At 37.9% G+C, this 25246-nt stretch overlaps 1 protein-coding gene across 2 annotated transcripts; it reads left to right on the top strand.

Moving 5' to 3' along the window:
• The first annotated feature begins 2349 nt into the window (after window positions 1–2349).
• Window positions 2350–25241, top strand: LOC146137314 (NACHT, LRR and PYD domains-containing protein 14-like). 2 transcript variants are annotated; one of them, XM_083393561.1, is made up of 12 exons: window positions 2350–4181; window positions 4865–5033; window positions 5901–7603; window positions 10723–10875; window positions 11787–11939; window positions 12851–13003; window positions 14597–14752; window positions 18693–18854; window positions 22218–22379; window positions 23669–23809; window positions 24588–24698; window positions 25108–25241. In XM_083393561.1, the coding sequence occupies exons 1-12, from the start codon at window positions 4170–4172 to the stop codon at window positions 25231–25233; spliced, it is 3201 nt and encodes a 1066-aa protein (XP_083249687.1). In that variant the 5' UTR covers window positions 2350–4169; the 3' UTR covers window positions 25234–25241. The 2 variants fall into 2 exon arrangements, with proteins under 2 accessions (XP_083249687.1, XP_083249686.1); XM_083393560.1 differs by having other exon boundaries at window positions 4847–5033.
• Window positions 25242–25246: the final 5 nt, after the last annotated feature.

Raw genomic sequence — 25246 nt, 5'->3', positions numbered from 1 at the left:
AATTGTGTTGTTTATATTTTGTCCAGCGTATTTAGAGATTCAACGAATCAGTTGTGAATCGACTAAGTAATGTAAAAATGACCGACATTATAAGTGGCGAGCAAAACTAGAACTTTAAATACTGACGCGGACACATTGGTTTTATGAGCAACATATTTAGTGAGGTACAAATAAAAATCGAAGGAAGCCAGTACTACAAGCCAAAGGCAAATTCTATTAGCCTTTCTACATATTCCATAGCTGCCATAATTTTAAAGTAACCAAACATACTTTATTTCATGACAAAAGGCTAAAAGCAGGCTACGGCGCAATAGTGGGGGCAGTCGCAATAAACTAAACCAAATTCAAGTGTGACAGATGATATTATAGTAGAATCGTTGTTGTGGCGTAATCAAAGTCAAAATAACACTCATCCTGTTAGAAAAAACAACATACGATGTAATGGTCTGTTTAAATAGGTTGTGGGGCAACAAAAATAAAAGTGCCGCGGGCCCAACTGTGGGTCTTATGTTGTACGCCTCTGGTTTAAAAATTATCGTTCGTCAAATTTATTTCCACGCTACTTGTTTGGAAAAGCTAAATTCAGACTCCACTCCTTAATTCCAACCAACAGCCCCTCCCTAATATTCCACGATATCCCAGCGTAGTTTATTGAAAACTTTACGCTTTTTTGGTCGAGTGACTTGGTGAAGCCTATCTTCATCGGAATAAGGCCTAAAAGGCCCAAATAACGCCCGAAACTGTAAGAAGAGGGTATAAGACGATTGGGGCCATGGGTCTGGCTCATCCCATATATCTTCGGAGCTAAATTAACGAAATCTTACGTACGGTTGAACATGACTTGATCAGCAGTTTTGGTGTTGACGTTTGAGAGCCCTATTTAAAAGTCGACGTTAGGGCGCCGCTGTTTTGGCACCAGACTGTTTGCCCCTGTTTTGGGGTTGTGTTGGGTAATGGGTGGGATTAGAAATTGAATTGTAGTTGAAATTATTGGAGAAGTTAATGGTGGAATAGACGTTTGATTGGGGTTGGAAAAAAGGTAGAATAGGATGATTCTGACCGTTTAGGTATTATTTCGGCGGATTTAAGACTTATTCCGCTTTCGACGTTGTTATAACTATTAGGTATTATTCATATTTTTGTCCTATTCCAAACTGTGTTTCATTCCGACGTTGAAGTTGCTATTATTTTGGTCTTAAGGCTGGCGTCATCTCTAAATAATGGTTTGAGGTCGCTTGAAATCCATTTTTAAAAAAGGAGCTGGCCTGTAAAGGCTTCGGGGAACTTAGAGCTACAGAAACTCAAAACAGGAACTTGCCACGTCGGTAGAAACCCACTGATGCGTAACGGCTCTGCCCTTGACCCTTCTCACGAACGAACGCGACCAACAGGAATTTCTCGAGTAAAGCAAATTTTAAAAAGAAGTAGCATTTTTTTCTCAGATGAAAAATGAATTGGCAGCGATTTTGGAGAATAGAATTTTATATTGTGATGTTTGAATTGTGACCAACATGTGTAATGATTCCAGGAATCGGCTAGAATCGACTAAGCCATGTAAAATATTGGTCGAAAATCAATCAACTAATATTAAAATTAATATTAAAATCACGTGAAACCCTTAAGCTTTTATTTTTAAACCAATACAATAAACGCCGGTCAACAGGAAAGTCGATTTATTCTTTTCCAAATTGCAGATGTTGGAATCAGCGTAAATGCAGTTCAGTAAGTTCGCTGAAGCCTATTCGTGGCCTTAAAGGCCTTGTCGTGCATGACCGCACACATGCTTCTCAACAGTGGAACGATAAAAAGTGTATTTTTGGGCGTAGAAAAGGAAACTGACGCGACCACTTTGGTTTTACAAACACATATTTAGAGAACTATAAACCAACATAAAAAAAACAGTATTATAAGCCAAAAAAAAAATCTATAAGCCATTTTAACATTTTATACAGCTGCCATAATATTTAGGTAACAAACAACTGTTTTTATGTCTTCCAAGCAACAACCAATCGTATTACGACCAACGACATAAAAAGCCAAAAATGCAGTAATATCCACGACAGAATAAGATCTAAATCGTCTGAATACGTCCTAAATTCATTGGAATAAGGCCTAAATGGCCAAAACACGCCTGAAACTGTAGGGAGAGGGTCCATCCGTCTGGCATTGGCAGTTTTGGTGTCGACGTTTGGGAGCCCTAGTTTAAAAGTCGACGTTAGGGCGCCGCTGTTTTGGCCCCGGATTGTTTGCGCTTGTTGGGGGATTGTGTTGGGTAATGGGTGGGATTATAAATTGAATTATAGTTGAAATTATTGGAGAAGTTAGTGGTGGAACAGAGGTTTGGTTTGGAGTTGGATAAAAGGTAGCATAGACTGATTCTGACCGTTTAGGTATTATTTTTGCGGATTTAGGACTTATTTCGTTAGTATAACTATTAAGTATTATTTGTATTTTGGTCTTGTTCTAAACTGTGTTTTATTCCGACGTTGATGTTGTTCTTATTTTGGTCTTAAGGCTGGCGTCCTCCCTAAACAATGGTTATGAGTCGCTTGAAATCCACTTTTAAAAAAAGGAGCTGGCCTGCTGGCCTGTAAAGGCTTCGGAAAAGTTTGAGCTAAAGAAACTCAAAACAGGAACTTGCCACGTCGGCAGAAACCACTGATGCGTGACGCCTCTGCCCTTGACTCTTTGCACGAACGAACGCGACCAAAATGAATTTGTCGGGTGAAGCGAACGTGTCGAACAATTTAAAAAAAAATGTGCGTGATAAAATATACATGTTAAAATGTCGCTTTTTGCTGGTGTAGTTAAACAAAAACATATTATTATGGAAGAACTGCGAATTTTGACTAATTTTAAGGCGGCACGTGACACCAAAATACCCGTTGGGATCCGAGAATACCGCGATTGAAACCTTCAACAAATTATTTAGTGTTGGCACGCAATGGTATTTTAAAGGAGGTATAACTGGGCAATATATGTGCATTATGTTTGACAATTTTATTGCCGTTTGTTTACCGGAATACAAAAAGTGTCACTGGTTTTATTCAAGGCTGCGGACTCGTGTCTCGAGTAAGACTGCCCTAGTCCCGAGTCCGACGTGCGCAGTACTAAATTCGAAACACTCATAAGGCCACAAACTGTCAATTGCAAAGATGGAATAGCATATGGTGGAACTTTCCTAGTCACATATTGTGAGTGGATGAGTTGTATTGCAACCCTATGAGTGATTGCTGGAAATTTACCCTATTTTAATTCCCTAAATGGGTGAAATACAGAAGGGACGCCGGAGCGATTTCAGGGCAAGGGGGCGACTTTCTTGGTAAGGGCAACATAGACCGCAGGCGAGGGTAGCAAGCCGAAATGTTGGAGGGTCCAGGGGCACTCCCCCGGAAAAACTTTGCGGCCACGCCCTCTAGATTGGCTTAAAATGGTACCGAAAATGTTTTAACAAATGTCAACCATGTCATTTTACGATTTTTTGCATTTTTCCGTAGCTCAAGACCGATTTCCGTCGCATAATATTTAACGTTGTGAAAGCAATATATCATATTTCATGAAAAAGCTTTAAGTGGATTCGGAGTTGTATTCGGTGGAATGGGAAAACTTGCCGAGTCGAACTCGACTTTATTTTTTCGGCTGAGGTTGGACACGGGTTGTTTTTAACCGACTCCGCAGCCCTGGCGCTTGTGTGCATTTTTTACAAAAAGACTCGTTTTGGATTTTGCAAAAGTCTAAGATTGTAAAAAAGCCGTCTTGATATCATAGCGAAGTTAAAAACTACTTTATTACGAGAGTATCCAAGATAAAGAGAAACTCATATTGTACGTTTGCGTTTCTAACGGCAAAACCACCAAAATAAAAACATCCACCGTTGAATAGTTTGGTGATCCAAGGACGCCGAGACAGCGCGTCGTATATTTGTTCCAGTCATTGTGAAGAATGCGTTTCTAGTGAGGTCCGACACCTCTATTCTTGGCTCTGTATGATAATGTCGATATTGTTTTGGCGCACTTTATTTTTTCGACTTTCTTGTGCTTTATACTTTGTTTCCCCAAACAAGGTTGTTGTCATCTAAACTAATATGTTTTCCTTTTTTTCAGACAAGCCTGTTTATGTTAGCTATAAAAACCTGTTCAACGATCAACCAATAAAACACTAGCACCAAAATGGCAAATCAAGTAAGTTTTTTCGCACTAAAAAACAAAATCGTGCGGTGTTTTTTCCCTTTAAACAATCTGTCCTTTATACGTGACCCTTATAGCACCCTTACTTTTGAGGTTTAAAAATACAACGAAATTGGTGATCGAGGATTTAGTTTAAAGTGAAAGTATGTGTTCGACTTTCGACATCATTATCTAGTATTGTCTTGTTGCCAATTTACGCAAACTCTAGATTCAAGAACAAACGGGAATCCAAAGTTTTTTCTGTGGGTCCGTGAAAGTTTTTCAATTTGCAGCAACGTTAACGAAAGTCCGACGGATTTTTACCAGGTTATAGTATAGAATGCTTTGCTTTGCCGCCCTATTTATATTTAGATAAAACATTGTAAAATTTACATTTGGTAGGAAATACATATTTCAGTAAAATACGGAGAACTATGTCTGCGCGGGAAAGAAAGTTAGCTTCATAGTCACAATATTTTTTAGTATTTTTAAATGTTTTGTTGTATTTTGTATTTTCGGTTTTGTAACTTTTTGTTATTTTGTAAAATTTGTGAGGACAAAAAACAGTTATCTTGTAATGTTATTATTAGAGTTGTTTCTTTTCGTGTTTAACAAATATATATTTGGATGTTGAATCACAAATACACTTAAGTTTAACAGCATCAACCTTTCCGCAACAGATTCAAAATGCAGCTCAGAATCCACCTGGAAGCAGCCAGCCAATCATTGCCGAGCATGTAAATATCGGTGACATACAGAATCGTGGTCCAATACATCAAGTTATCGTTCAAGGCAACTTCTATGACGCTCGAAACCAAACAAGACCGGATGTGGCTCATGACTCAGCAGCGCCCTCATCTAACAGTGGTTAGTGATAACGTTTACTCATAACAGTGAGACACAAACATGCAGAAATGCAAAAAATTGTTTATGTTTTATCTACGAGAACAAACTGTTACTTATTAATTTGTATTAAGCAGCATTTTTGTACGATATGTTTATATAGCACAAATCAGTACCTGGAATCAAAGCGTGCCCAAATTGAATTTTGAACTAAAGTTACAAAATAACAAGTTAAATTTGGGTAGTAAGACAGGTTATTCCTTACTAACTTTTAATACTTTAACAAGGGGACGCGCGTGGTTTAATATCAATAATATTCTGTAGACCAAACGTCAATAAATCGGTAAAAATAAAACTTTCTCTGTTTCTCATATTGTGACTCCTGAACCCGTGCTCCGCAAATTTTTTTACATTCGTGGGTGTAAATACTTCATCTTTACAATTTGCAATGCCTCATCGGTTCCTAACTTGCTATTGCAAAATAGTTAAACAAGTTGAGATTGCGGTATTTTTATACACAGCTTGTAATAACATCCTAAGTCATTTTATCATATCGTCATAGCTATTTAAGTGTTGGACTGTGAAGCTGGACACAGATGAAGGTAAACGTTAGTGCAAACCAAGTAGCCCGCCTTCAGTCTTTTGTTAGGGTTCTGCTGTTTGCTAAGGTTTAAAGTTTGGTAATTTGAAACGCTATAAAGTTAACGTTTCGCTTAAGGTCGGAGAGGACCTCCTTAACGTCACATATGGTTTTAACGCACGCCTTTGTAAGCCGCTTATTACCGAGACAGCCCAAACTAAATAAAAGACAGATTAAAAGTCAAAGCCATCCTTAAAGTAAAAAATGTGGATATAAAAGTAACCAAGTTTAATAATATTAATATTACTCAGAAGCATCATGGCAAGAAAAGTCTCAGGAAGCAGCTGATAAGGTCATCGGAACTCTACCAAGCAACCCAGTTCCTCTTGACATCATTCGGGATTCGCAAGCACCATTGGAGGAGTTTGGTTTAAAAGGATTGAAGCAACCCAGAGACAACCAGGACAACGCAACCATGCTTAAACTCAACCAACTTTTTCCTGCTGCAAAACAAGAAGCAATCGATAAGGCCAAAAGTAAGCAATTTAGAAATAAAGCAGCATATGTCGATTATGTGGAGAGACATGGCAACGTGATCGTCATGACTGGAATAGCTGGAATTGGAAAAACTACTGCTATTAAACAGACACTAACGGAGCTTGCAGATGAATTACCTGCAGATCAAAAGGGATATTGGCTTTTTAAATACCTAAAGACTTTAAACCTTAACAAAGAAATGGGTGTTCTAGAATTGCTGTCATCCAACCCAAACTGGAAACACACAAAGGAAATAGATGATCAAATACTGGAAAGACTTTCCAAATCCAACAAGCTGTTTATCTTCCTGGATGGTTTGGACGAACCTAGGTTCAAAGATCTTGACTTGGATGCTCCAGTGATCGGATTGTACGATCGCGCAACGCCGATGGTCATTTTGCAAAACCTACTCCGTGGCGACATTCTTCCAAATGCTCACAAGCTGCTTACTTCACGACCGGGGGCTTTTCTCAAGCTACACCCAAGTTGCAAGCCCCACTTTGTAGTCAAGGTAATCGGCTTCAACGAAAGCTCTCAAGATTTGTATTTCCGACAAATTTGCCCGAAGCAAGAAGATTATGAGAAGGTCACCAAGTCACTTGATCAAAACCCACATGCAAAGGCTTTGTGCTTTCTTCCTATATTTGCCAAAACCGTCGCACCTTACATCATAAAGCATGGCACTAAAGATGGCACTTTTACGCTCACAGATGTGTTTGCGGCTTTTGTGTCCGATTGCATTCACTCCATTAAGTTTAAGGAACACCCAAGAATTTTGCGCAAACTTTCAGACTTGGCTTTATACGGAATGCTCAACGACAAGATCATGTTCGACGAAGAAGTCTTTGATGAAGTCGGACTTAATTCTGAAGGAATGGAGGACTTTCTCAACATGCAAGTTTTCTCTAGCGACCTCAACCTTCGTGTACTGGAAGGGGATAAAGTATTCTTCTTCATTCATTTGCTGTGGCAAGAATTTTTTACATCACTCAAGCTGTTGTTCGATACAGACCTGGCTACATTTTCTGGGCTGCTGCAAAGCATGGAAAGTAATACGTGGGAAATGGTGCTTCGGTTTCTTTTCGGGTTGCTAAATACGGGACTCCACCTTAAGCTAAAGCCTATTTTTAAAATCTCTTCCACCGATGTTGCCAGCAAGAAACGTTTGCTGAAAGGCTTGATTGATTCGCTTGGATCTCAACTTTTATCAAACAAAGACGCGAGCTTTAACTCCGATTTGTTTAAGCTTTGCAGTTTGGCGCAGGAATCAAACGATGAAGAAATCACCGCGAAAGTGGCCGATACCCTCCCTGGAGAGCTTCATATAACGGATGGAACGATCCTTCCCAGTGAAGTGTCAAGTCTCTGCCACGTGCTTCGAGCAACACAAAGGGAGTTGGTCATCAGCATCTCAGTCACATTTACCGGCAACGGTTTAGAAATGTTGATGGAGACTATGGCAAGAACCAAACACACGGTTTGTGAAGTTTTACTGTTGTTTTAGGTTTTAATTTTTATACACTATTTTCAAATAAATGCAACAAAGCAGCGGTAAACGCTAAACGAACCCTGCACCGTTTTGAAGCCACACAACATTTAACTTTCTGAAGCAGGAGTCGGTAACCTTTTCTAGTCGCGGACCTGACCCAAATTTAAAAAGGGCTCGGCGAGCCGTAATAAATATAAACTTAAAATTTTCGTAAGTGCCCTTTTCATAAAAAATGATATATTGCTTTCACAACGTTAAATATTATGCGACGGAAATCATAAAGGGTCTAGGGATTGAGCTACGGAATAATGCAAAAAAATTCGTAAAATGACATGCTTGACATTTGTTAAAACATTTTTAGTATCATTTTAAGCCAATCTAGAGGGCGTGGCTGCAAAAATTTTGCCGGGGGAATACCCCCGAATCCCCCAATATTTCGGCTCGCTACGCTCGATGCGGTCTATGTTGCCCTTACCAAAAAAGTCGCCACCCTTGCCCTGCAATCGCTCCGGCGTGCCTGTAAACACACAAACTTGGCTAAACAAGTCTCGCATATATTTCTTAACGAAAACCTATGAAATTAGACTTTTACGTGGTTAAACAAACTGCAAAAATCTATAAACGTTTGCACTGCGTGTCACTAAATAGAAATTTCAAATTAGGTCATATCGTGTGTCTAAAATCGTTTAACCTAATGCTTCCCCACAATCAGAGTAACACCCAACATCCTGTGTAAAAGCGGTATTAATGTGAAAGCGGAATGGCGTGTTTAACTTTGTGACATATCTGCGTGGCTTTAAAGATCTAATGCTTTGTTTGCCGTATATTTTACCTAGCGAAAACCCGTGACATATATCGATGGAAAATCGCTCAAAAAGTAGTAGCAGCAATTATTCAAATTGGCGAAATTCAAGCAAATACGTAAAACCCAAACAGCGTCAAACGAAAGAAAATCCTCTTTTAAAAGTAAATTTGCTTAAAGTTCAAACCGCTACAATAAACGCCATATAAACTTTGCCACATGAAACTTTATTTTTACCAAGGCAATTTACTTCACGCAGGTTATTGCCTTATAAATGTGTGAAAAGGTTTAACCCGTTTCGTCATAAGGTTCTGCAAGTCGCATGCCCGCTCTTTCAAGTTAACATGCAACGAATGTTGTGTGATGTTTTTGAAATGGTATAAAAATTGCTCACCCGTGACCGGTTCGCGACGGCGTTCGCTTGAGATGCGAGACTTTCTCTCAAAATTAGAAACCATTTTTTTCTGTCTGGGAGCACACGAGTTTCTTTCTGTTTTACCGACTTGCCAGGCGACTCGCTTAAGAGGAGCAATATGAGCCATACGTTGCTCTGTCTGTCCCCTTAAAAGGCGAACATGCTGAAGACAGAACCACAAACTTTCCACTTTATATATATAAGATATTGCATGGTATAAACATTATGGTGGTTACTTCGACATTAGCAAACGGTACGCGAAAATTAGTTTTCTTGCTGTGTCCCTTCCGCCATTTAGAGCTGTATGAGCCTGTTTTTAAAGCTCAATTATCATTTCCCAACAAAAAGTGCGACTCTCTTAAGAGGAGCAATAGGAGCGATACGTTGCTCTGTCTGTTTCCCTAAAACGCGAACATGCTGACCCACAAACTTTTCCATTTTATATATTAGATTTGAAAAAAGGACGGTAAAGCGTTTGCGCCAAGCGCGAAGAAAAGCTATTGTGCAAATATTTGATGTTCCCCGGGGGTAGCGAAAGGACGTGAGGTTCATCGAGTGTGCTGCCGCCGATAAACATAGTCTAATCATTACCAACAATAAAAGTGAAAAAAAAGATATGCGGAAAATTTAATCGTTAATCTATGATGTAATTTGAATAGGATATGATGTAATTTAAATAGAACCGTTAAAATGTCGATATAGTTTATTTTTATATTTAAACCACACAAGAACTATAGTGTGCAGCACCATAAAATACAATCAGACATACTAAGATAGCGTAACGTCCATTGTTGATAGTACTAGTAGTTTATGTACTTCGCATTTTGGCCGAAAAAAATGCGCAAAAAGTGCGCAAAATTTTTACATTTATGTAGTTAAAATAGTGAACAAATTCTGGCAACGGCCTTTTGCCAAGTTGTAAAAGAGGTGGAGGGCCGGATGAACTATATTGGCGGGGTTGCCGACCCCTGCTCTTAAAGGTACTTTAAACTTCTATCACCGCATGGTGACAGTAGAGTGCCCACGAGTTTTTTACATTAGTGGACAACTTGTTTTTTCACAACGGTTTGATTTCCTGTTGTTCACCGAGAATTGATGGCACACATATTGCTGTATAGTCGGCAAAAATGTTCATGGTCTGATGTTACGACGTTTAAATAGCGTTGTTATGCCGAAAAACACCGCCATTTGCTCGCCTCTGAGATTAAACCGGTAAAATTAGAACAAATTACCAACGCGGTTTGTACAACTTTGTTGCGTAATAACATGCGCGACTTTAATTGAGTCTATTTAGCTAAAAACGCAAAACGCCTTTTTTTTTTTTTATACACTAATATTTTTCTGTTTTATTTTCTGATATAACCCTCTTAATTGGCGCCACAAATTACGTTTTTCAGTTTGTTATTGGACATTAGTGTTTGGGATGTTATACTCCGCACTCCCCAAACTCTTCGTAGTCACTGTCTTCCCTACAGCGTTAAACGCTTCCACCCCCAGCAAGTATTTAAGTTTTTTAATTCAGTATCCAGATTTTATTATTTCGTTGATGATACTAACTGGAAACGTTTTAACGCAAGTTTCGTGTTTAATGAGGGGATAATTAATTTACAAATACAAAAGAAAAGTTTTAAATAAAACAAAGTTCAAGCAAGCGAATTTTAGGATCAATAACTACAGTTTGAGTTTAAAACTGTTCGCAAATCACGCCTTAACAATGTGCGTACTCTATACAGCCGAGTAACTAGGAAATTTAGTGAAATTGTTTCTAAGTGCATATATATATAACATTTTAGCTCTACAAATGACTAAATTAAATACAGTTTACAATAAAACGTTATATTGACACCTGGGAAAGCGCCCATTCCAACATATCTTGTTGTTATTTTGTAGATGGAGTTGGTAAGTGTGAAGACAACTGGATCACGTGACTTCACTGCCTTGTCCACCTGCGTCCATAAGATAAACCACCTGGAGTTGCACAATACGAGCGATCTGTCCGGTTTCGAGGTTCTTACTGAAGCAATCACACGCAGAGAAACACCTGTAAGTTAACTTACGTGCAACAATTGACATGGTTATGTCATAATGGTCATTATTGCGATGGGGCGGGCGCGATTATCCAATCACACTATCCACAGACAAGCTGATAGGGAAAGTACCCTGGGTGAAACGGGGACATATGAAACTGACAAGGGGCATCCCCGTGGGTCAACCATTGCACAGGGGAAAGTCCCACCAAGCATGGGCACCTGGGGCAAGTGCGTCGACACCAGGCTTGTTTAGTACTTCAAACTTAAATAACTTATTTTATAAATTGCGCGTCAAATTGCGATGTTAATGTATTATACTTTATTAATGCACATTAGTGTTTGGGATGTTATACTCTGCAACCCCCGACCCCTCGTAGTCACTGTCTCCCCTAAAATGTTAAACGTTTTCAACCACTTTTAACTTTTTAGCAAGTATCTAATTTTTTTAATTTAGTATCCAGATTTTATTATTTCGTTGATGATACTAACTGAAAACATTTTAACGCGAGTTTCGTGTTTATAGGAGGATTATTAACAACAAATAAAAAGCAAAGTTTTGAATTAAAAAAAGTTCAAGCAAGCGAATTTTAGGAGCAATAACTACAGTTTGAGTTTAAAACTCTTCGTATCTCACGCCTTAACAATGTGCGTACTCTACAGCCGAGTAACTAGGAATTTTAGTAAAACTGTTTCTAAGTGCAACATTTTAGCTCTACAAGCGACTAAATTAATTACAGTTTACAATAAAACGTCATATTGACCCGCATTTTTTCTTCAGCGACTTTGCTCACACTTTTTAAACCACGTGATTGACTAAAGGTAGCCAACAATGGCGGACGAGGCAAACTGATCGGCGTATAAGTTTGAGAACCTTATCTATCTGGGACAGCGCACCCACCAACATATCTTGTTGTTATTTTGTAGATGGAGTGGCTAAGTGTGAAGACAACAGGAGCACGTGACTTCACTGCCTTGTCCACCTGCGTCCATAAGATAAACCACCTGGAGTTGTACAATACGAGCGATCTGTCCGGTTTCGAGGTTCTTACTGAAGCAATCGCACGCAGAGAAACACCTGTAAGTTAACTTACGTGCAACAATTGACATGGTTATGTCATAATGGTCATTATTGCGATGGGGCGGGCGCGATTATCCAATCACACTATCCACAGACAAGCTGATAGGGAAAGTACCCTGGGTGAAACGGGGACATGTGAAACTGACAAGGGGCATCCCCGTGGGTCAACCATTGCACAGGGGAAAGTCCCACCAAGCATGGGCACCTGGGGCAAGTGCGTCGACACCAGGCTTGTTTAGTACTTCAAACTTAAATAACTTATTTTATAAATTGCGCGTCAAATTGCGATGTTAATGTATTATACTTTATTAATGCACATTAGTGTTTGGGATGTTATACTCTGCAACCCCCGACCCCTCGTAGTCACTGTCTCCCCTAAAATGTTAAACGTTTTCAACCACTTTTAACTTTTTAGCAAGTATCTAAATTTTTTAATTTAGTATCCAGATTTTATTATTTCGTTGATGATACTAACTGAAAACATTTTAACGCGAGTTTCGTGTTTATAGGAGGATTATTAACAACAAATAAAAAGCAAAGTTTTGAATTAAAAAAAGTTCAAGCAAGCGAATTTTAGGAGCAATAACTACAGTTTGAGTTTAAAACTCTTCGTATCTCACGCCTTAACAATGTGCGTACTCTACAGCCGAGTAACTAGGAATTTTAGTAAAACTGTTTCTAAGTGCAACATTTTAGCTCTACAAGCGACTAAATTAATTACAGTTTACAATAAAACGTCATATTGACCCGCATTTTTTCTTCAGCGACTTTGCTCACACTTTTTAAACCACGTGATTGACTAAAGGTAGCCAACAATGGCGGACGAGGCAAACTGATCGGCGTATAAGTTTGAGAACCTTATCTATCTGGGACAGCGCACCCACCAACATATCTTGTTGTTATTTTGTAGATGGAGTGGCTAAGTGTGAAGACAACAGGAGCACGTGACTTCACTGCCTTGTCCACCTGCGTCCATAAGATAAACCGCCTTAAGTTGAACAATTCGAGCGATCTGTCCGGTTTCGAGGATCTTACTGAAGCAATCGCACGCAGAGAAACACCTGTAAGTTAACTTACGTGCAACAATTGACATGGTTATGTCATAATGGTCATTATTGCGATGGGGCGGGCGCGATTATCCAACCACACTATCGACAGTCAAGCTGATTGGGAAAGTACCCTATGTGAAATGGGGACGCATGAAACTGATAAGGGGCATCCCCGTGGGTCAACCATTGCACAGGGGAAAGTCTCACCAAACATGGGTAGCTGGGTCAAGTGCCTCGGAACCAGGCTGGTTTAGTAATTCAAACTTAAATAACTTTAATAAATTGCACGACAAATTAAGATGTTTATTACCGTTTCATATTTTGTTAATGCACATTTGTTTGGGATGTTATACTCCGCAACCCCCGACCCCTTCGTAGTCACTGTCGCCCCTAAAGCGTAAAACGTTTCCACCCACTTTTGGATTTTTTAACAAATGGAAAGTTTTTTATTCACTATCCAGATTTTATTATTTTGTTAAAGATACTAATTGGAAACGTTTAAACGCAAGTTTCGTGTTTAATGAGGGATAATTTTTTGTACCAATAAAAAAGCAATTTTTTTATAAATAAAAAAACACAATAGAAGCAAGCGAATTTCAGGTACATTAAACCACAGTTCGAGTTTTAAAACTGTAATTAGGAATTTTAGCAAAATTGTTTTAAACGCATGAATATATGGAATTTTAACTTTTACAACGACTCAATTACGTCCAGTTCAAAATAAAACGTTATAAGAGCGATCTGTCCGGTTTCGAGGTTCTTATTGAAGCAATCGCACGCAAAGAAACCCCTGGAAGTCTTACGTGCAACAAGTGACAATTCCATGGTTTGTAATTGCCGCCATTATAGTTCGCCTAATTGTTAAGTTTATTGACTTTCAACTTAATTTCATCAAAAAAATAATTTTGTTTCTCCGTCATTTAGCGAATATGATGATTTGTGTCCAGTAAGTTTACGAAGCCATGAAAGATGCATACACATTTACTTGTCAATTCAACTGAATAAAAACGACATTTTTGGAAAGACAATTTGTGACGTTTTATGCAGATTTCACATTCCGTTACATAATACTCGATATTCGAACACGGTTCAAAAATCTGGAAAATCAAATTTTGTAAAATGACTGAACTGAATTATGAAATTCTTCGGTATATTTAGTCACTCCGAATATTACCGATTTCATTATCCCACCACCTGGTACAACACTCGACTGTCTTTCACCTAAAACAGCGATTTCGAACCGATATCAAGCTAAATAAGTCAAGTTCTTTCTCGTAATGTTTTCCGGGTTAATCGGCACGAAATGATTTAGCAATGGTAAACTAAGTCTATATTTTAATATGTTTCCTTGAAGAAATATGTTTTAAATATAGAAATTATTGCGTAACTCGGACTATAATGATGAATCACGTGCCGTGTACGTTTGATGTGTTTATTTCTTTAGAGCAATTGGTCGCGCAAATATTTATCGAGTAGAATCTAAAATTAACATTTACGACGTTTTCCGGTTTACAATCAATTTGACCTCTGTCTGTATTTAGCTGTTTAAATAGGTTTTATCAGTAAGATTAAAACCTCGTTAACAAAGCAAACTATATTTTGTGTAGATGGAAGAATTCATCGTGTTCAAGTTGGGGTCACGTGAGTTGAGTTGCCTGGCAACAAGTGCAACCAACATCAACAAGCTGAGGTTGTTTGATTGCGACACTGCTGGGTCAAATCTGCAAGCTCTAACTGACGCCATCTCAAGCAGAAACCATCCCGTATGTTTATGTTAGTTGTGATAAGTAAATACGTTCGCATTAACCGCACATGCGTGGGCCTCGACATAAATTAGGGGGATGAGGGGCAAAAAATATTTTTTACGAATTGTTTATATTAAACATACCGAGACATGTAGGTTTATCCTTAATACATCAGTGAGAGTATAATACACGCTTCCATACAACTAAAGTCGGCACTTGTTTGCAAAAAAATGAAAGTCGGCACTTGTTTGCAAAAAATTACCCTCTCTGATTTTGTCTAGTTAATAATTCAAACTGTTCTAACAGCCTTGTGCATATTGATAGACGTTTAAAACGGTCTACAAACAAACACTCAAAAATGTCAGCCGAAGAGGGGTTGGCCACCCGGGGCAAGGACTTTTGACAATTAATTGGAAGCAATATGTAAACCACAAACGTTCCAAAAACTGATTGTTTAGTTTGATACACACTATTTTGCGCGTTCAGTATTCACAATTAGGCTTATTTGCACCAATATCTGGATATTTTGTGCAAACGTTTGTAACACGACAAATAAGAAAAATTCAGTTTCGACAGCGGCTTTTGCTTTCACACGGACAATGCTATATTCATTAAACACATTCGGTAGTGGCATGTTTTTCAGGCAAATATGTTGACTTATTTCGGTACTTCAGTATTACGACAATAATACAAATTTTTAGCAAATTATTATTCTACCTAGGAAATTTAATTTTGTGTCATAGACACAGCAGTTTCTTGTTTATTCCATAATGCTCCAGATGTTCAGCATGGGCGCCCGCAGGGGGGCAAGGGGGGGGCACTTGCCCCCCCCCTGGAATTCAAAATGTGATTATTAGTATTATTTGTAAGTGTAATGTGTATTACTTATGAAAGTTAAAAATAATATACACTATCCATTGCCCCCAGTGGCGTATCCAGAGGTGGCGGGAGTTCTTACCACCCCTTTTTGTAAGTGATATTATCGTTTTTGGTTTGTTTTTGTCATGGTTTAACAAACTGTTCGAAGCGGCGTGCTTTTTAAGTAATTGGGTCACGCGTCTTAATCTAATGCGAAGCCAAAATCGAGTGCAAAACGCCGTTTTTCGTCTTTAGTTTGGTCGACCGTAAACGCTGGATAGTTTTTCTCTTTCGTTATTTGTTTAGGTCAGTGGTTCTCAACCTTTTTTCTTTCGTGTCCCATTTACCTTGCAAAAAAATTCTGGGGCCCAGAAAAAAACTTTAAAATAGGTTTAGAACAAAACACAGCAGAATATATTTCAAAACAGATTGTTTAATCAACCGTGCATTAGTGAGATACTTGCGGCTGAACAATAAATTTACATTCCTTTTTAATACCTCCCAAACCATTATTCCTTTAAAATGAAATAAAATGACACAAATGAAACTAAATCTAGCTTTTTAAATTGGTATGTGGCCAACCTCAAATGTTCTTATGGCCCCACTGGTTGAGAAGCGCTGGTTTAGGTTGACTGATTAGCAAGTGTGTATTCGACAATTGACAACGCTAGTCAAACTTTAAATGAAACAGATTCTTAAAAGGAGGTATAATGGTGACTGTCCTGCGCGTTTTAAAGTATAAATTTTTAAGTAATGATAGTTAACGCAAAATTATGCTCTTCAAGAATACTCTAAGACCACGTGCTAAGTGTGCAATGGACACGACCTATTTCCCCTCAACCTCAGCTTGTAATTTAGCTGACTTGGCACACAGCTCGGCGCAGATGTTGCGCCAATCGTGGCATAATAACACCCGGTAAAAACGATCTTCGTTTAGTATTGCACGTGGTGAAAGGATTGCTTGTAATTTAGCGCTAGTTCCGTTCATGGAACTTGAAAACTGCGCTGCTGATAGTCGAATTATGTATGATTCTACCACAATTAAACACACATATTTCACGGTCTTGGTTTGTTTTTTTGCTTAATGTTAACGATTGCACACCGTGGTTTCGCAGCTGGCGCCTGACAGGATTGTTAATGACGCACATGCTCGCTTTTGCTGGACGTATTTGGCTGTTTCTGGGTATTTTCTATCACGTCTTGCAATCACCATTCTATGACGTAATACTGTCACAATTTTAATGACGTCATTATTCATTAACATCAGGCGAAAAATAGGGGAATTCCCTAAGTTGAAAATTTAGGACCCCTTTTTTGATTTTCTGGTTACGCCCCTGATTGCCCCCCCCTGAAAAATTTTCTGCGGGCGCCCCTGGGCTCGAGCGCTACTGTAATATTTCACTTTTTGTAGTGATTTTAATGGTTTCGTTTCGTGTTTATTCTGTTTTTAAGATGTCCTAATATTTACATTAAAATTACACGTGTGTAGTTAAGTAACTGAAGATATAATTCATGGATTAGGAAACTTTCTTGAATTTTAGACTAATTGCTACTTTTTACGACCGATTTGGATTATGTTTAGTTACTAACTCTCTTTATTGCCACTTTTAATTAAAACTGCATATTTTCTGCAAATTATCTACAGTGTTTTCTGTCTAATCGACATATTTATTTTCTGAAATACACATATTATCGAACGATAACGGCCCTATTCAAATACATTTGGCTGAGTTGCAGATAAACGATAAACGTTATCCCCTATCCAACAATATTTGTTCATATTTTAATATAATAACACCTCAGCAACAGGGAGACTGTTACTACTCTATAATGTTTTTTGTATTGTCTGTCGTCACACCTTTTGAAACACGATTAACGCAATGGTTAATTTTTGCGCTGCAGGCGATTGTTACGTGGTTTCTACGGAGCCTTGTTACTGCTGTGGAGTCAATGCCCTCACAATACAATTGTTAAAATCAACTTGATACACTAAATTTTTCGCGATTCGCGCCACCAACAGTAAATACTTTTTAAATTGTCTCATTGATATGTAATTCAAAAATACCGAATAGTTTTTCGTAGGGGGAAGGAAGAGGGAATGACCAAAAACGCCTTTATATTCTTTAAGTTGCCCAAACTTTTATTTTGGAGTGTGCGATGAGACGCACGACGCCTTCGGGCTAAAACAATTTGATCAAAGTGGGCTAAACCTAAAAACATAATTAGATTCGCGCGGAACGCTAAAAGAGGGGAGAGAGGGTTTACGTTAAAATACAAACGCCGTGTTCTTTCTGCATTTTAATTGTGTGATTTTGCAAAACCTAGGTAGAAATAATTAACCTGTTGTGCATTTTTCGAAAACTCGTACACGGATGTAATGACCTGGGACCTGGCTTATTTGAGTGGTTTAACGAAAAATAACAATTCATTTAATAATTTTAAGTTGCAAGAGTTCACTAAAACGTCCCATAAAATAATTTTGTCCATCATTGCCCCAATAGATATTATATATACCACAGTTGTCACCTGGCCTATTGTTCGGAGGAAAGCAAGTCTTTGTGATTTTACGTATGTGTTGCCTGACCTATTACACAACCTTAGTATGCGGCCTGCCAAATTGTTTGTTTTTGCTTGTTGTGGCCCTTGCACCATTTTAATTTGTACAGGCCTGGTTTAAACTCATCTTCCTTGTACAATTACACTGTGCCAATCAAGTTTCGAGTTTTTTGGATTTGGCATTTTAAACGAATTGCTCTGTAAAAAACAACACAAAGGCTAGATAGTTATTTATGCGAAAGTTAAGCAGAATATTTAACACTATAGGTTGTTTAAAGTGAAATATTAATATAGCTCTAATATTTTAAAATAAGTTTACTGCTTCAACCTTAATTTCCCTTAAGTTAAGCTCTCTGAATTTAATTTCTCTTCTACAGTTAATGTTTAAAAAAATTACTCTGGATCAAGTGCATTATAAGCGATGGTCAATCCTAGCACACCCAAATATAATTAAATTAATGCGGTTCAAGTCACCAGTTCTATATTCGCAGATGTTGTGTGTGTTTATAGAGCAGGCAAATCTACCAATTTATTATTGTCACAGTTGGAGAAACTGAATATAAGTTCCAACAAGATAGATTTACGTGGTGTGAGTTGCCTGGCAACAAGTGTACACAACATCAACCATCTGGAATTATTGGCTTGCAAAATCGCTGGTTCCGATCTGCAACCTCTAACTGACGCCATATCACGAATGGATCGACCTGTAAGTGTGTGTTGAATATTGATATAACATTGAGGTGAATAAACAACAGCATTACGTATAAGATTTGCTAACTCAACCACTGTCTGGTGTACAAAAAAATTTTTCCGTAAATGGAATTTGATGATTTTTTTTGGAAGTAATTACTGGCAGGGGCGAATGCGGGATTTTTGTTTGAGGGCGCATAAAAAATTGCAGGTATGATGTCACAAGTTACGTCTAAACGTGACGTCACAAGTGACGGACGACATTTAGTGGTTGTTTGCTGCATAGCTGATCTTGCATAGCTCAGTTGCTTGAGTGACGTTCCCGGTATGGCCGAGGTCATTTGTTCGAATCTCACCGCAGGCAATTTTTACTTGCCTTGCTTGCACGAAAATCCTTACAAGACCAACCGAATATGTTTAGACATTCTCAATAAATAACATTAAGCGGTTGTTGTTTTTATTAACCGGTACTAGGTCGTGGAGATATGAATTTTCGTGCATTCAGTGCAGCATTATACTTAGACTACAATTCATTTTTTAGACTACAATTCAAATTGTTTGCCCGAAATTGAAGCAATAACATTTTAAAGTTAGGCCGCAATATTATTGTTATTAGATTTGCAATTTTTATTTAATGCTACTTCAATTCGTATAGCTTTAATCTATCGTCAATGAATGGATAAGAAATACGAATAAAGTTAAGCAGGAGGGTTTACGTTAAAATACAAACGCTGTGTTCTTTCTGCATTTTAATTGTGTGATTTTGTAAAACATATTTAGAAATAATTAAACTGATTTGTATTTCCTGAAAACTCATACACGGAAGTAATCACCAGGGGCCTGGTTTATTTTAGTAGATTTAACGAAAAATAACAATTCATTTAATAATGTTAAGTTGCTAGAGTCTACCGAAACGTTCCATAACATTACTATTTTGTCCATCCCCAATAGGTAATAATAGCCCAGAATTGTTGCCTGACCTATTATGCAACCTTAGTATGTGGCCTGCCAAATTGTTTGTTTTTGCTTGTTGTGGCCATTGTACCATTTTAATTTGTACAGGCCTGGTTTAAACTTAAATTTCTTGTACAATCACGCAGTGCACAATAAGTTTTGAGTTTTTTTTATTTGGCATTTTAAACGTGTTGTTTTGTAAAAAAAAAATAGCTAAGTATATGCGAGAGTTGAGAGAATATTTAAAACTACCAGTTGGTTAAGGCAAAATATTGACTTAGCTCTAAAAATTTGAAATTAGTTTACTGCTTCAATAACCTTGATTTTGGTTAAGTCGAGCTCTCTAAAATTTATTTTTTTCTCTACAGTTATTAATTAAAACAAAATACTCTTGACAATGTGCATTATGGGCTATGGGGCAACAGCGTTGCGTATAAAATTTGGTAACTGAACCACTGTCTGGTGTACAAATATTTTTTCCGTAAACACAATTTTTATGTCACCAAAAGTAAGCAATTACTGGCAGGGGCAAATGCGGGATTTTTGTTTGAGGGGGCATTAAAAAATGCAGGTATGATGTCACAAAGCTACGTCAAATCGTGACGTCACAAAACGTAACGTTACGCCAAAACGTGACTAATTTTTTTAAGAGGGAAAAGCACTTACGTGAAAAATACTTTTGTATAGTTAATGTTCCCAAACTTTAATTTTCGAGGGTGTGATAAGACGCACGGCGCCCATGGATAAACCGGTTTTCAAGTGGGCTAAGACATACTAGAAACATAACTTATATTTGCGGGTATTGGAAATGTTTGCATTCACTTCGTTACAATAGACAAAATACAGTTGGGGGAAGCCATGGCCACGTGCACTCTCCCATGGATCCACCCCTGATTATTGGCCTCTAAAATGAACCTTGCCTGGGATATTTATTATGATAGTACTTCTTCTCAATGGACCTTTTTTAACTAGACATCGATTTTTGATTGGGTTTACTTATACATTCAATTTACCAACCAAAGCTTTTTACGATTATTAGCTCGATAAACATGTTCCTGATAAAATGATTGCACCCCCCACAGAAGATCCTACTTTTGCGCAAAGAATATTTCTGGGATTTGGGAGCGACATTTAGTGTTTTTTTATTTGCTACATGGTCTTGCATAGCTCGGTTGTTTGAGTGACTGTCCCGGTATGGCCGAGGTCATTAGTTCGAATCTCACCGCAGGCAATTTTTACTTACCTTGCTTGCACGAACATCCTTGCAAGACCAACCGAATACGTTTAGACATTCTCAATAAATAACATTAAGCGGTGGTTGTTATTTCAAACTGTAGGCCTAGGTCGTGGAGATATTCAGTGCATCCTACTTAGACAGCAATTCAAATTGTTTGCCCGAAATTGATACAACAACATTTTAAATTTAGACCGCAGTAATTTTCATTTAATGCCAATTTAATTCGTATAGCTTCAGTCTATCGCCAAGCGAATGGATAAGAAATACGAATAAATTTAGGCGAGAGGGTTTACGTTAAAATACAAACGCCGGGTTCTTTCTGCATTTTATTTCTGTGATTTTGCAAAAAAGATTTAGATAAAATTAACCTGTTGTGCATTTTATGAAAACTCGTACACGGATGTAATGACCTGGGGCCTGGCATATTTTAGTGATTTAACGAAAAATAACAATTCATTTAATAATTTTAAGGTGCTAGAGTTCACTAAAACGTCCCATAAAATTATTTTGTCCATCATTACCCCAATAGGTAATATATAACCCAGAGTTGTTACCTGACCTATTGATCGGAGGAAAGCGAGTCTTTGCGATTTTACGTATTTGTTACCTGACCTATTATGCAACCTTAGTATGCGGCCTGCCAAATTGTTTGTTTTTTGCTTGTTGAGGCCCTTGCACCATTTTATTTTGTACAGGCCTGGTTTAAACTCATCTTCCTTGTACAATTACACTGTGCCCATCAAGTTTCGAGTTTTTTGGATTTGGCATTTTAAACGAATTGCTCTGTAAAAAACAACACAAAGGCTAGATAGTTATTTATGCGAAAGTTAAGCAGAATATTTAACACTATAGGTTGTTTAAAGTGTAATATTAACATAGCTCTAATATTTTAAAATAAGTTTACCGCTTCAACCTTAATTTCCCTTAAGTTAAGCTCTCTGAATTTAATTTCTCTTCCACAGTAAATATTTTAAAAAATTACTCTTGATCAAGTGCATTATAGGCGATGGTCAATCCACAGTTAATATTTTAAAAAATTACTCTTGATCAAGTGCATTGTAGGCGATGGTCAATCCTAGCACACCCAAATATAATTAAATTAATGCGGTTCAAGTCACCAGTTCTATATTCGCAGATGTTGTGTGTGTTTATAGAGCAGGCATATCTACCAATTTATTATTGTCACAGTTGGAGAAACTGAATCTAAGTGCCAACAAGATGGATTCACGTGGTTTGAGTTGCCTGGCAACAAGTGTACACAACATCAACCAGCTAGAATTACGGGCTTGCGAAATCGCTGGTTCCGATCTGCAACCTCTAACTGAGGCCATTTCACGAATGGATCGACCTGTAAGTGTGTGTTTATGGAATGAAGGATGTGTTGAATATTGATATAACTTTGAGGTAGATAAACAACACAACAGCATTACGTATAAGATTTGCTAACTCAACCACTGTCTGGTGTACAACATTTTTTTCGTAAATGGAAGTTGATAATTTTTTTTGAAATAATTACTGGCAGGGCGAATGCGGGATTTTTGTTTGAGGGCGCATAAAAAATTGCAGGTATAATGTCACGTCTAAACATGACGTCACAAGTAACGGACATAGCGCTACGTCAAAACGTGACTATTTTTTATATTATAAAGACGGAAAAGCACTCGCGTGCAGCGTGAAAAAATGTCTTTGTAAAGTTTAACTTTCCCAAACTTTAATTTTCGAGGGTGGGATAAGACGCACGGCGCCCATGGATAAACCGGTTTTCAAGTGGGCTAAGACATACTAGAAACATAACTTAAATTCGCGGGTATTGCGAAATATTTTTGTATTCACTTCGTTATAATAGGAAAAATACAGTTGGGGGGGCCATGGCCACGTGCACTCTCCCATGGATCCACCCCTGATTACTGGCCTCTAAAATGAACCTAAAATGAACAAGTGTTTTTTTTGCATTTCCTTTAGCGCTGATCTTGCACAGCTCAGTTGCTTGAGTGACTTTCCCGGTATGGCCGAGGTCATTAGTTCGAATCTCACCGCAGGCAATTTTTACTTACCTTGCTTGCACGAAAATCCTTACAAGACCAACTGAATATGTTTTTTTCAGCCGGTAGGCCTAGGCAATGGACTTTGCAGCTTTGACTTTCGTGTATTTCAATTGATTTGCCTAAAATCTATACAATAGCATTTTATAGCAACACCGCAAGATTAGCATTATTAGATTTGCAATTTTTATTTAATGCCAGTTCAGTTCGCTTTTGTCTATCGCCGAATGAATAGATAAGAAATACGAATAAATTTCCACAGAGTTTACGTAAAATACGAACGCCGGGTGTAGGCTATTCTGCATGTTATTACGGTGATTTTGAGAAATTATGTAGAAATAATTAAACTGTTGTGGGTCGTTTTTGTGGGTCGTTAAAACGCGTACATTGCTATAGTTCATCAAAACATCCCATAAAATTATTTTGTCCACCATTGCCCCCATATATATTATATATCCCAATCCAAGAGTTATTACCTGACCTGTTACGAATAGCAGTTTTTTTGGTGTAAGTTCCGAATATGCATTGTTTAATTTGCTAGAACCTGTATGCAGCCTAACACCTGTTTGTATCTTACATTATGTTGTGCTTATGTAGATGAGGAAGTTGGACCTGAGCCTGAACTACTTCTTGAGATCGCAAGGACTCGCTTTCCTCCGAACTTGTGCCCACAATGTACAAGAGCTGGAGTTAGAACGATGCAGCATCGATGAAGCTGACGAGGATTCTCTGCGCAAGGTATAAGCACTCAGAATTTGGGAATATGTTGCCGGGGCAACGTTGCGACACTGGTGACGTCAGTGTTTAGACGTGTGACGTAATGATACTTCCCGTTGCATCGAATGTACAACTTTAGATGAAAAATTTTAAGGAAATTTGCAAATACCTATTTCCAGCTTGATGGTAGTTATGTGGCGTTCACGCGAATAAGTTGTGAAGTAAGGAGCTTGGAGGTCTGACCTTTTTGCGATCGAATGCATTCGCTTGTTTCTCGCTGAGATCAAGTTTGCTTGGATCTGTCCAGGCCCGACTGAACTAAGAAGCAGAACAAAAAGCAGGAAAAGCTAAACACAAAGCTTCGGGTTCAGAACGAAACAACCTGTCTTGACTCGTGCGAGTAACGAGTAGAGCGAGTTGCGCAATAACGAATCCACGAGTAATTGGTTAATATGACTTTTTTATATAATGACATTTCATGTATTTTTAAATAGTGGCAATTGCGTTTCAGATAAGCGCATGTTTTAATTTCAAATGTGAATTTATTTTTTTAGTCTGAGTGATGCCTAATGTTGTTACACTGATACGCGTATATCCGCTATACCAAGTTTTGCTTTTATAGATAACGAACCAAACAATACGAGTACTCAATGTACCAAGGTAATCTCACCATGTTTGCGCATTGCCATATCCTGTATTTTTGTCGCCGTGAGTAACTCTTAAGTAGTTTGATCAAGCGCTTAAACAGAACATAGATTCGTTACAATCGATTCACGTCTTAACAAATTTGCCTTCACAGCTATATCAAGAAAAGCAAGCCACCGATAAAGCGAAATCAAAACTGGAACCAGAAGCAAGTCAAAGCCAAGAAACATACAGTGAACAAGATTTGGACGATGGGACGGATCATGTAAGAACATTTTAACGTTAAATGACCAATACATGATTCTAACTGGACATAGAAATGTTGTGTGAACACAAGAAACCCCAGTTATAGTGGCAAACAATAGCAAAAATTAAATATACTCAGTGTAACTATCTTTACGTTTTAGTGATCATGTAAATTTGAACTCTTGTGTAAGCCAGTTTGCCGACAAACAATATTTCTTTTAATAGCATTTTATACACAAGGTGTGAATCAATTTCTTTAATTTATCAAAAATAGAGTTTTAAACTATTTGGCGGTAAATATTGTATTTGTTTATAACTGGCGTGTTTTGTGACAAAATCGTTTTATAAAGACAAAGTAATGACTCCATTCCAGTTCTTACAATAAAATATAAATGGATAACTGACTGAAAATTTATAAACTTCAACAGGGATCAACACAGAGGTCAAAACAAGGATCAACACAGGGGTCAAAACAAGGATCAACACAGGGGTCATCTCAGATGTCAACACAGCGGTCAAAACAAGGATCAACACAGGGGTCATCGCAGAGGTAAAAACAAGGATCAA

The sequence above is a fragment of the Ascidiella aspersa genome, chromosome 7, assembly GCF_963924565.1.
Source record: "Ascidiella aspersa chromosome 7, kaAscAspe10.2, whole genome shotgun sequence".
In the NCBI taxonomy this organism is placed as follows: domain Eukaryota; kingdom Metazoa; phylum Chordata; class Ascidiacea; order Phlebobranchia; family Ascidiidae; genus Ascidiella; species Ascidiella aspersa.
The sequence above is the reverse complement of the archived record's forward strand: the minus strand, read 5'-3'. Positions and strand labels throughout refer to the sequence as shown.